This window comes from Limanda limanda, chromosome 1 (assembly GCF_963576545.1).
Source record: "Limanda limanda chromosome 1, fLimLim1.1, whole genome shotgun sequence".
In the NCBI taxonomy this organism is placed as follows: domain Eukaryota; kingdom Metazoa; phylum Chordata; class Actinopteri; order Pleuronectiformes; family Pleuronectidae; genus Limanda; species Limanda limanda.
The window spans coordinates 6,366,798-6,382,552 of record NC_083636.1 but is presented as its reverse complement, the minus strand read 5'-3'; the positions used below and the strand labels follow the sequence as shown (position 1 = coordinate 6,382,552).

General features: G+C 40.6%; 1 protein-coding gene across 2 annotated transcripts in view; it reads right to left on the bottom strand.

Annotated features, from left to right (window-relative positions):
- il11ra (interleukin 11 receptor subunit alpha) overlaps positions 1-15,755 on the bottom strand; it is a 42,463-nt gene continuing 26,708 nt past the window's right edge. Inside the window, exons 2-12 of one of the 2 annotated variants that reach the window (XM_061069758.1) lie at positions 13,501-13,597; positions 9,696-9,762; positions 9,441-9,607; positions 8,726-8,840; positions 8,347-8,510; positions 7,020-7,183; positions 6,428-6,572; positions 6,093-6,194; positions 4,905-5,007; positions 4,642-4,721; positions 1-3,745 (exon numbers count right to left, since the gene is read on the bottom strand). In XM_061069758.1, the coding sequence (XP_060925741.1) occupies positions 4,643-4,721; positions 4,905-5,007; positions 6,093-6,194; positions 6,428-6,572; positions 7,020-7,183; positions 8,347-8,510; positions 8,726-8,840; positions 9,441-9,607; positions 9,696-9,762; positions 13,501-13,597 (1,203 nt within the window). In that variant the 3' untranslated portion in view covers positions 1-3,745; position 4,642. Of the gene's footprint in view, positions 3,746-4,641; positions 4,738-4,904; positions 5,008-6,092; positions 6,195-6,427; positions 6,573-7,019; positions 7,184-8,346; positions 8,511-8,725; positions 8,841-9,440; positions 9,608-9,695; positions 9,763-13,500; positions 13,598-15,755 lie in introns of those variants that run through there. The other variant, XM_061069764.1, reaches the window with a different exon arrangement.

Here is a 15,755-nt window from a genome sequence, read left to right as displayed (position 1 = left end):
TTGTGATAAAATAGTCTTTATTTCACAGAAACATACAAAGACGGGGAGAAAAAACAAAACAGCTTATAGTGAGATCTGTCGTACACATGAAGCAAAAAAAAAAAAAAGACTATGTACATCTGAGAATGGACGCCTGAGTGTAATTTGAGTCGTAAGAACTAAAACCAGCAGAGGCTCCATCTGCTGTCACATACTGCAGAGGATCATGGAGGAGACGGAGGAAAAAACACAAGTGCATTCACACAAACAGAAAACGCCACTGAAGTGACAGATAGAGACAAAATGACAAGAACCTGAATGGACAGGGTGGAAAACGCTCAGATACTAAACATCACCCACATTAAACTCAATGTGAAGGATGGTCGATATTTAATTTTATTATAAAAAAATCTTTTAGGGAGAAGTCTCGCTTTTTTTTCCTGCTTAAATTGTTAAAAAATTATATTCTTGTACCAGAAAATCTAAACTTTTGATTAAAAATATAGCTATCTTAATTTAACAATTAATAAAGTATACTCTAAAAGTATTTTAGTTTAAAGGCTTTATAGATTTCCGGTTTAAACACCCATCTAAACTTTATCTACCTTTCAAAGTAAGATAAAATAAAATGGTTTTGCTTTCTGTGTTAGAGTTGAAACAGGAAGAAATAAAGATCAATTTGTGGTTCATCTGAAAACGAAGACGTGAACGAAGGTGAACAGTGAACTTGGGAACGCACGTTGGACGAAGACAAATTCAGTAAACACATTGTCCATACAGTAAATGTACAGTAACAACAGCTTCATATAACTGGGGAGAAAAGACACAAACACACAACAGGGGGAAGTTTCTGCACACATGGGTTATTTTCAGTCAGTAGATGTTTTACACCAGGAATCTCCCTTGTGGCACTTTCAAGAATTTGCATTGAAATGTTACAGAAATTACTGATTCTATAGAAACTTAGAAGATAGATGTTAAAATCCGAATTCTAACTACACAAAAGAGGTTTTGTTTCCACCTGTGACGATGTTGTTGTTGTTGTTGTTGTTGTTAGCAGGATTACGCAAAAACTACCAAACCAATGTCCACCAAACTTTGTGAAGAGATCTTCCTTTTCACTGTCTGTTTGGTTGTGAACAGGATTGCCAAAAAACAACGGACCAGATTTCCACGAAACTTGGTGGAAGGATGGAACATTTGCCAACAAAGAACTCATTAAATTTCAACTGCTAATCTACTGACTGAGTTAAACCATGTGTGTGAAACTATCCCAAAGACGTTTTTTTCTCTACATATAAACATCACGTATAACATACATATGTACTTTTTTTTTTTAAAGTGTGATATACAATAATATACAAAAAAAAGCTTCAACTGGATTCATGCATAATATGTCGAGCTAGCTTGAGAGAGCATACAGTCGTCAAACCGGAAAGAGTTCGACTTATATGCACCTTGTGTTTCTGATACAAACTACACAGTCAGTCAATCTGAAAAACTACACAGCTTTGGATCAACAGAACATAGAACAGCCGGGCCGACAGAAACAAAAGGAGGAAAGAAAGGTTTTAACGTAAGCTGCCCCCTGTAACTGTAAGTCTCTCAAACGGTGAAATCATGGACTGTATATAAAGATGGATAATAAAATATTCTGTATACAGCTGCTGCCATCTTGCACTTTGAAGGTCAGTCATCGGTGTGATGGGAATCACCTAAATTGACAGAAAACACATTTGAGAAAAATGGATTTAACGTGTATTTTAGTAGGCAGGGTTTCTGACCGATACTGCAGCTAGCCACCAGGGGGTGATCAAGATAAGCTGCTACGTCGGCTGGTGCACACGCCCACACACAACCATGCTCGGACTCAGCTGCATTAACTGGACTTTCAAAGTGGAAGCTCGACAGTTCAGTATATTGTGAGTCCTGTTCTCTGCCATGTCATTCTAACTCTAACCTTAACCCCAGTATAAACTTTAACTGCAGCTGTTCAATCCTATTGATTCTGTGTCAATGCCCCACTTTTTAATTTCATCCTAAACTTCACCAGACGTGCAAGAAATCACGTCAGCAAACCCCCCCATCAACATTCATCCCTACACACTGGACGTGAGCCAACTGCTGTGGACACAAGCTGCTACTTGTTGCCATAGTAACTGTCCACAATCCATGTCCTGGTCTGTCTCCACTTTGCAGCAGCATGATAGCTGTGATTGTGAGAGCTCACAACATCAGGTGCATTCCACTAAGAACATCTATTTATAAATTTTTCATCTTATCAGTGACGCTTACATAATCAAACCTTTATAGACTCTTCTTAAAATGGTCTCTAGGTAGTAAATTATATTGTAGCCATACTTTTTCTTTGAGTAATAAAATGGCTGATTTAATTAATTTATTTAATGTTGTAACCAGGACAACGAGCTGAAATAGGTTTTTCCTCAAATTTCAAATCTTTTAAACTTAATATCTGTGAAAAAAGCAAAATAATCAATTTGAAGACACTGTCTTGGACGATGCAGAATTATTATTTGCTTTGACTTTTGACTATTTAGTTTAATTGATGACTATTTATATCATGAAAGTGAAAAATAACCAGATTGGATCCAATTTCACTGAGTCTAATTTCTATCTATGAATTGATACTGTTTAATGTCTTAGAGAAAAAAAACGACATTAAACCATTTCCAAAGAACGAAGTAATTGTTTCTTTGGAGTCTAGTATTAGCAGAATATCTATATTCTAATATTTTCTGACTAACTATTGAAGTAATGTGGTCATGCTGGTGCTCTGTGACAGGCCCGTATCGCTTCTCTGATCTCGTTCTGTTCCTGTGCGTCTTTTCTTCACACACATTCAGGAACAGTGGATGGATTGATAGAAAAAGAGGTATAACAAAACAAAACAAAGTGACGCGTACTAATGACATCAAGACAATTAAAACAAGCACGTCATGCAACATGTAAAATCATTTGTCGTAAATGAAATATAGTCTAAATAACCCAGGCCACCCACCCTGGACTTTCTCCTCCGTGTCCATCCCCCTCAGGTCGCTTCCCGCCCTTTCAGCTGAAACTATAATGCCCGTAGTTGCTGCTTTGGCATTAGACGCACACAGAGACTTGTTAAGCTTCCTTCACAGCGTTGAGTCGGTCGGTGTAGTAACGGACAAACATAAATCTGAATCTCAAACAAAATTAAAAACAAGAAAGTGAGGAGTTCGGGGTTCGGGGGAAAAAAGAAGCAAGTTGTCCCACAAAGAAAATAAAAATCTTCTGTTCTCCTGTTTGGCAGCTGCACTTCCTGTAATAATCTGTTACTTAAAAGTTTCAATGGTTAAAAAAACAAGGTCACCCCTCTCTCCCTGAACGGGTCGAGGGGTCAGTCCACCTGAAGCAGCGTCGGTTGTGAGTGAACTCGATCGTCCCGGTGCAGCGTCGCTCCCACAGTCTGTGGAGGCGTGAGCTGCGGTGAAGCGAGCGAAGACACGATTTCTGTGTCCCCCCGTGGACAGTGGAAGGGAGTCGGCTGATGCATTCTGGGTAGTGCAGTCAGGCGTAAGCATTGAATGTGTCCAGGAAAAATCCTGCACATGTGATTTGTGCAAAAACCCTTCAGTCAGCTTGTATACACTCAGTACAAACAGTTCCGTGTATGTGTGTGTCCTGTCGTCCTGGATCTCGGACGGACTCGGACGCAGCGTGGTTCATGGTGTGAGGAGCCCTACAACGGGCTGATGATGGGGAGATCCTTGAAATCAACCTGGAGGAGGAGAGGAAGGAGGTCAGGGAGGAGGGAGAGTAAAAAAGCTAATTTAAAATACATGTATATTTAAATTTAAATAACAGAGCAGGATGAGATATATGAAGGCATATTGACAGGGTTATAATCTGCGTGTGTGTGTGTGTGTGTGTGTGTGTGTGTGTGTGTGTGTGTGTGTGTGTGTGTGTGTCTGTGTGTGTGTGTGTGTGTGTGTATGTGTGAGTATGTTAGACTTATAATCACAAGTTGGCTGGACATCTGAAGAGTTGTTAGAATGTTGTTTATAGCAGCACTTTGAACCATTTCAGTTTTTACTTAGGCGGGATCGCAGAACTTTTTCTCACTGGCTTTGCTCCCAGTTTAGAGCATTTTGTGGTCGTTCATATAAATGTGAAAGAAGCTACACTTAATTGGGATTTTAATTAGATTCACCACACCCCTCGAGAGATCTAAAACTATCTGCACAAACCACACGCAGCTTTCAGTGAGAACATATTCACTACATCTGCGCACTGAAACCAATGTGGAGCTGGAATGACACTCAGTAGAGCACATACCTCCGCCCAGGCCAAACAGGCCTCTTATGAAACCACATTTTAAATTTGAATCAGCACCAGTCCTCTAAAAAATGCCTTTTTGATCAAGATCCATAAATTATTGTCTGAGAAATCAGCAGAAATTTGGAAAAATGCATTGGTCATTCAAATAATTCCTGGATCTGCCCCCTGAACCAATTCCCTCCTGGCTCTTGCCTCATTCCTCCACAACATGTTTTAGAATTTGGTTAAGTGGCTTTATCGAAACAAAGTGATAAAGCCAAACCAACTCCTTGGCCATGGTGAAAAATGACTTTATGTGTGTGTGTGTGTGTGTGTGTGTGTGTGTGTGTGTCTTACATTAGATTGGCATGGCCTTCATCTTGACCATAGAGGTGAGTTCCTGTTTGGTCACGTGATCACTCCGCCTCTGCCTCACCCTGGAAATATAAAAAACTAAAAGTGAAAAAAAGAAAAAAGTCAAAAAACTCAATCCAAGAGACACTGACCACAAAACTGCAGCTTGTGGATGTGGGATAGGTTTGTGTGAGTGTGTGTGAGTGAGTGTGTGTGTGTGTGTGTGTGTGTGAGTGTGTGTGAGTGTGTGTGTTTGTGTGTCTTACCACACTACATAGATGAGGGAGGGGACGGTGATGAGGATGACCACGGAGAACAAAACCAGCAAAATCACCAAACCCAAATTACCTTCACCTTCAATCACAGGATCTGGGTGGGGACAGAGAGGAAGAGACGAGACGAGAGGTCAACGACACGAGCGGAGAGACGGGGACGAGCAGATAATTTGAAGACAGAGACGTGAACATGTGGTGAAACGAAGAAGCAAATATAGATGAGGAAGGAAGGCTGAGCGGATGAAAGAGAGTTCACACACTTTCATCCACATGTGTTTTTGCGAGGACCAAAAAATAAAATAAAATGTATGTGTGTGTTCTGGGATTTAATCACTCTCTGGAGAGAAGTTAATTTTAAATCCGCCATTATGGCTTTGACACAAACATCTATTTATCGCGCTGCTGGGAGTAAACAAGTTGCTTTCACACACATTCAAACAACTCAACATTGTTCTGAACAGTAAAACAAAGCAGAAACACAGTCACACATCAACAATAAAATGTTTAAAAAAAACAACACTTATTTTGGTATTTAGAGGATTTAAAAAAACAAAGAAGAGAAGATTTAAGAGCACAAATGGAAATGACAGCAAGAATAAAAGATGACATCTGGTTCGCAGAAGACGAGCTTAAACAAATGTTCAGCTTGTTACTCCACTGCCCAAACTGTGTGTGTGTTTGTCTCCTGCTATACACTGTGTGTGTGTGTGTTAAACAGTGTGTCCTGCAAGTGTCTTCACCACATGTTTGTGAGCTGCTATGTACTTAACATTTCACCCAGGGCACTCACTGTAAAAAAACACTTATACACCCTGCAGGCACAGTTTACTGCAATTAGATGCAATTTGGTGATGAAGCCACTGTACAATCTGACCAGAATAACAGTAAATAACGTCTTCCTGGAGATTTTTGCTGCATTAACGGCTGATATGCTTCTTTCTGCCAAAAATAATGAGGGGACAAAACATACTTCTGCTGCTGTTCAATTAAATATAATTCACGTGATTCAACTTATCACGCTAAAACCTTCTCTAAAGAGATAAATGTATATATATATATATATATATATATATATATATAAATAAATATGTGTTGGGATTGTTTGTTCTAGCAGGACATCAGCTCCTGAATAAAATCACAGTCCACAACTATCATCTGAAGAAACAGAAGGAATCTCACTGTGTGTTTTTGCAGTCGAGGTCTCAGGCTTCGTGTTGAAGGGAACATCATTGTCTGAGGTTTCCTCTGAGTCCTCGGTGGGGTCAGTCGAGGTGGTGTAGGCTGTAGTTCAAACAGACAAGCAAACACACACACAAACACACAAACACACAGACATAGAAACACACACACAAATACACACACAGAGATCTGATTAGACACATATCTTTTTTTTTGATTTCATGATGAATCCTCCTCTCCATCTACAATCCAGCTATCTCTCTTGAATCAACTTAGATTGACTCGATCTGAATAACAATTCTGAAATCAGCGTATTTGTGAATTTTCTTTCTGACCTTCCCAGGGCTGGATGAGAAGCAGCGAACTCCATTCACTCCACTGGCTCTCTGCGTCCAGCTCGTCGCGGGTTCGAATCTGCACCTGGTGCAGGTGACCAGCCAGAGCGTCTAACACCACGACCGGACTCACCTCCGAGTAGATCTGACAGAGGAAAGCAGCGGTTAAAGGAAAGAAAGGCCGAGGTTGTGACAGTGCTACAACATGATTGAGATCTGTATAGTCAGCATTTGTGTTTTTTATTTCCATCACTAAATTAATTTTTTTAAATTATGGTTTACCCCTTTATTGTAAAACAAAAACAGCCATTTTATATGATAATATTAATTAAAAATATGTTAAGCCAATACTGGATTTGTTGAAATTTGAATTCTGATTGACAAGAATTTAACAAAATCCTTTTTCAATCATAAATACGTCATGATGATCACTTCTCCTTTTAATATGAGATTTCCACTTTAATACCCTATTTTGAAGTTAGGTTTATATTTGATACTTTCCCATAATCCATCTCCAGCTTGATGCAACGCTCAGCTTTAACCCAGACTGCCCTCGCTTCAGCACTGAGATGAAACCTTCTGGCTGACTCACCTCGGACCAGTACACGGAGCCCTGCGGCCTGTATCTGATGTGGAACACCAGGGGAAATGCATCCTCCACCGGCCAGGAGGAGGGAACCTTCCAGGAGACGTTCAGCCTCTTTGGATAACCTTCTTGTGCCTTCACCACCACGGCCTCTGGAGGGTCTGGCTTCACTGAGAGGAGAGAGGAATAGAAAGAAAACTCATTTCTACTGGGTTGGCTTGGTATTCAAAAGACGAGGGGAGAACCAGAGGGTAGAAAGTTGCAGACTTCATTCAAAAAGACCTACTCATTAATTAACCATCTCATTAATCTTGTTCCACACACTGTTGTATCTTTATTTATTCATGCATATTCACACAGCTATTTCAATAAGGAAGCAGAGGCGGAGAACAGTGGTGAGAAGGAACACCAGCCTCTGTGGAGACGGTCTCACAGTGAGAGCAATAAGAACGTGTAGACAGAGAGGCAGCAAAACAAGATAATTGAGCTCATTATATTAGAACAGACAGGGCACCGTCGCACAAGCAATCAGGAAGAATTATGTGCAGCATTAGACGCCTGACATGTTATGTGTATGTGTTTTGTATTTGTGTACAGGAGAACCTTTCAGTGGTGTAAAGTGACCAAGTACATGTAAATATGTTATGTACTGAAGTAAAAGATTGGAGGTACTTTTCCTTGAGCAATACATTTTGTGCTAAGTTCTATTTTTATTAAAATTCAGGGAAATAAGATATTTTTACGCTCAGTCAATGTATGATGTAATATTGTAATAGTTATAACTTACAATAAGCGTGACCTTTGCTGCAGAGTCAGATTCTGAATGCAGTTGTATGAGTCAGGAGTATTTCGATATTGCAGAATTGCTATTTTTACATTTCCACTAACTAGTATAAAACTTCAGCACTTTTTGAATTCAAAGAAAACTTGATCAAATACCCGTCCATCTGTTTTTAATAAAACACATGTGTGTATTGCTTTTAGTCTAAAGACAAAGAGGAGACAATGGAGAAGCTATTGAAGTAAAAAAGACGTCCTTCTGAAGTTGAGTTATTTTCACAAGCTATGTCAAATAAGTGTAACATTACAACTGGAAATAAAATAATACCGAGGACGGGGCCAAAAGAATTGAAAGCCAATCTCAATAGTAGGTTTTGAGTTACGCAGCAGCCAGTTCCAGTAGCGCTGAATATGAAGACAAGATAAAACTGTAACATGATCAACCTCTGGCGGAAAATCACCACAGAGACATACATCAGTTCCATCAATGTGACAGGAAGCCATTCACATGTGTGTGTGTGTGCGTGTGTGCGTGTGTTTCACATGATCTTACATAGCTTGTCTAACTTGACGGTGTGAAATGTGGTCATAGACCCCAGGGCGTTGGTCTCCATGACTCGAAGAGTGTGAAGGGTCTGCCAGAAGGCGGGGTGGTCTACATCACAACGCTTTCGGGCGACGTCCACGACACACGGCCTCCAATCATGACCTTTGCCCCTGGACAACAAGACAAAACACGTTGAAGTCTTTCAGTTATTCTGTCGTGTTAAAGTGTGTTATGCTCAGGGGAAGGAAAGCACCTTTAAGACAGGAAACAGAGAAGGTTAGACTCGCACACTCTATGGGACATGTACTATATTTAGCGTCTTCGTATCTGATTTGTGTAAGTGACCTTGGACGTCGGTGTTTCAGTTGCAAGAAGCGGCTCTTACTTGAAGGAGGCGTTGTACTGGGCTGGCAGGAAGGTCCTCACCGAGTCCGCCCAGGAGCAGCGCACGTGGGTGTGATTGGGCACTCGACAGGAAACACTCAGCAGCCCGGGGGAATCTGGGAAATGCAAGTCAGACAGCATTCACTTTCAGGACCATGGTGGGGAGTACATTTTTTAGAGCCCTTTAAGATGTTTCTCTGTGTCCTCTTGTCCCTTTTACATCAAACCAAACTATTTTAGAAGAAGCTTTGCAAGTTCCATGTAAAACAAAACCCTGTCCCCTAAAAGGAAGTCCGCTCAGGAAGCCGCTTCCCGTTTAAAACATTGACAGGATGTGGACGGCTTTGTCCATGTGGGGACATGTGACTTTCTCCTGATTATCACTGCGGCAACAAGATGTCTTCTCATAGCATCAATAAATGAATGAATTTAAATGGGCAAAAGAAAAATGCCAAGACATGAGAACGTAAGAGTTAAAGAAACAGAAACTTATTTTAAACTTTTATGCTGAACTATTAAAAGAAGGGAATTGAACTGTGAGGGACTGGGACTGAAAAGAGAGAATCCACGACACAAGACAGAATGATTGAGTATCACGTCCAATGACAACGCCCTACGTCTTCCTGTTCGGGCTTTAATCCTGCTGATATTGTGAAGTCTGACCCCCGGGCGTTAAAGAGCCACTTTGAGCCCAAACAAGTCACAACAAAACTTACGACCAAGCCGGAGTTTGGCCGAGTGAAGGAGCAGCCCGCGGGTATCGTAGCAGCTGTAGAGGCCCTGTGCCGAGTGGTCGACCTGCAGCAGGACCAAGGTGCCGTTGGATGTCACTTCGTGCCACGGCAGCGCGGAGCTGTGGTTGAGATGCCACACCACAGGCATCCTGGTCGGGAACAACAGAAGACTTCAGTTATTGCGCCTCAAATTAAAAACACCATCAAGGCCAACAGGCAGTAGTTTTCATTCCTTACCTGATTTGCGACTTCCCGCATGCCAGTGTCACATTCGACTCCAGGTGCCCGTACTGCACGCCTGACACTGCAAACACAGACACCACATAAAATATTGAAGCACAAATCGTCTGGCTTACAGTATCTGCACAATGCACAATATGACATGCCGTGTGTGCACCTGTATTCATGTGAATTAGGCACTTGTTATTTACAGCAGGCTCAGCAGCAGGCTCAGCACTATGACAATAACAAGACCATACAAGGTGAGGGAGCCACAGCCGGAGGAGACTTTGGCACCGAGTACAAAGCTGCTCCAGTGTTGGTTCTGTATAAAGTTTATTATTATTACCACTACAATAAAACGACTGTGCATCAGTAAATATCCTTTAGTGGAGCTGATCCCACTGAGGATCGACACACGTATTTGTCAGTTTGTAAAACCTTATTAATGATTTCTCCTCATTGTGTGTTTACAAAGTAAAGTTCACTTACTCCAGGAGATATAAGATAATCTCCAAACCCCGGTCCTAACTTCACCAAACTAAACTAAAGTGCATCCTGTTCACTCTTCATTGTTTAAAATTGACCGTATTAATGCTGAATTAGGACATTTCTCATCTGCATATGAAGTCAACTTAAATATGTGATGCCCTTAATCACTTATAGTGACATCTAGCAATTCAAATAGCTTCAGGTTTATTCAAATAGCTTCAGCTATTCAAATAGCTTCAGGTTTATTTTTTACTCTCTGTTACCCTGAAAACACATTCCAGACGTGTTATCTTCAAACCTAGCCAAATAAAACCAAATCTAACTCCACGGTGAAATGACCAATCGATGTTTGAGCAGAGTGATGACAAATTAAGGAATTAAAAACAAATTAGATGGGTGTTGGTTTAGTGAGTGAAACAGCAATTTGTATTAATAAAGGACGAGATAGAAGTCATGTAACTGAACTGGAAGGCAGTTCAGATTTTGAGGGAACACTAAGTGCAGTGTAAACCTTAAACAAATATTTGTGGTGATTTGCTAAGTTGATACACTATCTGCCATATGGGAATGTATGTGCGTGCATGCTTTGCTTGGCTACCACTTATATGAGAGCTGGCTTTAGCAGTAGATGCGGTGTGGAAAAAAACATCACATGCCCGTTTGCCACGAACACACCTTGATTAATTCTCAGCCTCAATCCCTCAGGCGTGCATACTCCCTGCTGGCCTCCCCTGCCCTGGTAACACACTATCTGTCCCGTGGTTGTGTTGTATCTTGCTTCATGTTTTCCACACACACAGCACCTCTTTATCTTCTCTCCTCGCTCTTTATAAATTCAAAAGGGTCAAAGCGATGACCTCAAACATTTTGCCGGGTCTTAGAAATGTCATCACCTACGACTCAAGAGGCTCAAGAGGCCCCGGTAGGTGGAGAAGAAGCATATTGAGGATGTTTTTTATTTGATTTGCTGTATCGGTATATTTATATTAGTTTTCCCATGCTGCACCACTATAACCTTGTGTGCCCTTCAGGGACCATCTGAGTTAATCCTTAAATCAATTTTACACATACATGACCTGCAGGCCTTTTTCTTGTTTACGCCGACACCTTGAGTTCAGTTTTCTGGCCTTTCTGGCCGTACTACTGCTTTTTTAGTGGCTGCACAGACGTGATCTTGTGTTTATGCACAAAGAGTCTTATGCAGAAAGAGAAGACACTGAAGGGAACTTTTTTTTAAATATAAATAATCTACGTGAAGTGTTTTTAAGACAGCTGCTATTTGTGTCACTATTAACAAAGCAGTTTGACATTAGAAAGACCCAAACGTTTATTTTTACTTCTGCCAAGGAGGATATCTTCTCATCCCTGTCTGTTTGTATGTTGGTTGGTTTGAGTGGAAGCAGGATTCGGCAGAAGCTACGTGACAACTTGCCACGGAACTTGCTGGAGGGACCCATTAGGTGTTTGTGCACATCCAGATAATAGGACAGAATCAGGAATATCTTTCCACCTTCTTGAACAAAGCTTTTTTTCAACATTTTCCTTGATTTCTGAGAGATTAATTTATGGATCTTGATAATTTAATCAGGGTTCTTGGACTGATATCTGTGAGTGAGTGACAGTTGGTGCAGCTTGATTTCATGTAAGGGGACTGTTGGGCCTTTGCAGAGGAATGCGTTCTTCCCTTAGCTATCCACGTTGAAGAGTGAAGCCAAGAGAGCGCACCAGAAACTTCTGTTATAATTTCCCCTCATTAAAGGACTGAAGAATTGTATTTGTATTAAGTCAAGTTGGGGATCCTTTTGTTTCCTGACTTAACTGGCTTTCTGTTCAACAGTGAAACTGATTAATCATAATTGTCTAAATACATTGAAAAGTGATCTTTGATGACAGATAACTCATTAACTGCTGGTGCAATGTTTTCATATAAACAGACCACATGTGAAGACTAACTGTTGACTGAAGCTTCACAAATTGAGAGAATGAGCCAAAAATCTTCAGGGGTCTCAATTTAGAGATTTAAAGGTGAAACACTGAAGAGAGTCAAACTTAAAATGGAAGCCTCTGCTAACAACGAGTTGAGTGAGACTCTCACAGGTACAAATAGACCTGAAGCCATGTTGGTTAAACAGTAATCAAAATTGTAGCTCTTGCGTTTGGAAAATAGAAATTTGGATATCAAACAGATTCATCACTAAGCCCCAAATTGCTTTAGAGAGACAGAAACCCTCAACCAGACACCTACAGTAAATCAAAGCCCCAAGATAAAAGAAATTTCCATATAAATTGAATGAATCATTATTTCATATATTCATCAAAATCAAAAAGTTCATCCTCTGTGTCAATCTTTCACTCTTTTGCAATCGTTTTTATTCATTCTCTCTTTGACCAGATTTTCTTTTTTCCCTTTAACCAAACACACACCGTACACACAGATACTCCCCCCCTCCGCCTGTTTCTGTGTGTTTGTGTGTGTGTGTCAGTGAGTGTGCGTGTGTGTTACTTGGGGCCTTGGTGCAGTGCAAAGACTTGGCTCCTCTGAATGTGTGTATTCATGTTTTATTGGCAGTGAAGTACATTATTCCCCAAACCCGCAGCGTTCCACTCATATCTGATTCTGCCTTTGGCAAGAGGGCCCCCCTGCACACGCACACACACACACACAAAAACCCACACACATATGCATTTAGGTACATATACCCGCAAACACTAATGCACACAGGAAGGCTGCAAGTTTCTCCTGACATTGAAATCAGATGGCAGGCAGCACAGAAATTGCAAGCTGGGTGAAACTCAGTACTTTCCAAACAAAGAAAAAAGAACCATGGAGCTGCTGCAGGGTAGAACTAATGGGAAGGGAAAAGTCTGACAGTCTCAGTCCGAGTGCTGAGGGTGTGTATTTTAACTGCTGGAGTGATTAATTCGTCTAAATTTAGAAAGAAGTAATAGAGAGGGTAAAAGAGACAGAGACGAGAGATAATAGAGTAGAAACAGACAGAGAGAAGATTACTTAATGTCGCACAGATCCCAGAAAGGGGTTAAAACGCAACTTCAACAATAGATGTCTTGTTTGCTGAGAGCAAAATTGCATTTCAACAAGAATTAGGATCTCTGATTGCGCTTTTGCGTGCATCCGCAAGTGCATCAGCATTTTATTCCAGTAAATACTTTGAATCCAGAGAAGTCAATAGCATCAAACATAGTACACAAAGGAATCTGTGCACTGGATTCAGTGTGTGCACACATGTGTGTGTGTGCATGGCTATGCATTTGTGCATTGGAAAAATGTCATTTTTCTTATTTGCATTTATACAGCGTGTATGTGTTTTACCTTCATCAGTCCGAATCTGAGCACAACTAGGATGCAGCGACCAGGACAGAAACCAGATGACTGTCAGACACACAGGACTGGACAAAAGGCCTGGCATCTAGAAAAGGAGAGAGAGATGAACAATAATTAGTTGTTGTTTTTAAGCCTCACTGTTTTTCATCATCATTAGCAGCAGCAGCAGTATCATCTTGACAAATGTGTATAAAACGAAAAATTTAATTTCTTCTGTCATTTTCCTCACTATAGCAATGACAAACCAAAGTAAAGGTTGCTTGGTAACAACAGGTTATCACGTCACAAATGGAGCCAGCTTTTTCGTTAGTACGACAAATAAAGTCCTAAAAATGGAAATTCAACGGTGGAGAAAATTGGTGGCTTCGCTCTCACACTAGTTAAGTTGTTGTGGTGAGTCTCTCAAAATTTAAAATACTCTCCAATGCTATTTTTGTTTCCACTGGCTTTACTTTTCCTAGATTCTCTGGGAAAAGTAAAGTCTTAGTACAACTTGGAAAACTGATCCACCTTCCAGTTTTGTGCCGTAAAACCACTGAACACATTTCCCTATTTAAACGAACCAACAGAAGACGTTGTATAAAAGTGCATTAAACTATAAACTAGTGATGGAACCATGGGGAACAAGACATGGAACATATATGGAGCTAACTTTCCCTCTCTCCCGCTAAAGTTCAATACCATAAAACAAATGAATTACTCTCCCCTGCGGTCATGACATGCGTCAGGAAGTTATGAGAGTGTGATTTGATGCCGCAGATATTTTTATCCCCAGGGAGCATTCATGACAGACAGGCGTATGCATAACTGTATGTGTGTGTGTAGTGTTTGCATCCAAGTGTTTAAACACACACAAACACACTTTGCTCTTATCCAAGTCCATCAATGTGCCCTCAGGCTGATGTAATTTAGAAAATCAAAACATACACAGATAGTGGAAACGTCTGTGTGAGAGAGGCTAAATAAGGGTCTGTGATCAGGATAAAGAGGGAAAGTGGAGGAAAGTGTATGAGAGACTGAACACCTGATGCCAAACACTCTCACGATATCTTATCTCTGGTGTCACTTCTCTTTATGGAGCTGAACGTGTGATGTCCTCAAAATACCGACAACCGGGGTCGCAGAGAGTTTGAGAGCTTTCGCTTTCGATCACATCAGAAAGTTGTCCCCACCCTCACGAAACGTGTTCTCTGAACTCAGTAGTGGAAAAACTACACAATGGTTTCTCACACACATGCAAAAGCTCTAATCTGAACCAAATTAAAACTGCTTGATGTATTTTGATGTTTCTGTAAGCTGAAAAGTGAGCAATGACTTTATACATATGAAAAAACAGACGTAGAAACGAAAATCTGAGAGTCTGCAAAAGATAGGAATAAATATAAAGGAACACACCCTCAAACAGGCAGATGGGAGCAAATGAAAGTGCAGGAAAAAGTCCAAAGTTCGTGTTGAATTAAATACGTCAATAATTTATGACTATTCAATATACATCACCCTACTTTGCATTTGAACAGTTCCATGTCCTGTTTCTACAGAAACAAAGTCAGACCTTCACTGACTAAGATTGTCTGATGGGATTGCCATGAAGCAGAAACAGCTCACTGCTCTTTTTTGTTTTATTTGTAGTTCTCATTCTCTGGATTTCTTTCAATGTCAAACACAGCTTTGCTTCAATAGGAGAAAATAGGTGATGAGTAAGGAGCTGGAGGTGGAGAGTCACTGGCTGTGACGTGGATTCTAAAAGCCAGCTAAACATAAGAACACAATGTACACAGGGAGGAGAGCAGACAAACAAATCAAAGGTTGCATGAATTTACGATATTCAAGCTTCAAATCATTTTATTAGGGACGATATTCTCACTGATTCTGATCATTTAACCTCTAAATACCACTTTCTCTCTCCAGTTCTAGTCCATGAAGGGTTCACACTGACTTCATCTAAATAAAGCAAGATTTGCAGACACATTGAACGTGTACTGACAGGATGTTCGTTCACTGTCAGCTTACTGTTATTTACTTTGTCGTAAGTGCTTTCAATGGAGCGGCAGAGGAAAAACCGAAACAAAGTTTATTTTAAAGACTGACGTGTTGAATCATGCAGCACTGACACCTTCTCCGGAGGTCAGAGACAAATCACAAAGAAAATATGGCCGAGAGTATCATGAGTTTAGACTGAAGCTAAAGAAGGTTTATGTCGTTATTAGTAACAGAGAGCAAGAAACTGAAATAATACGCTTGAG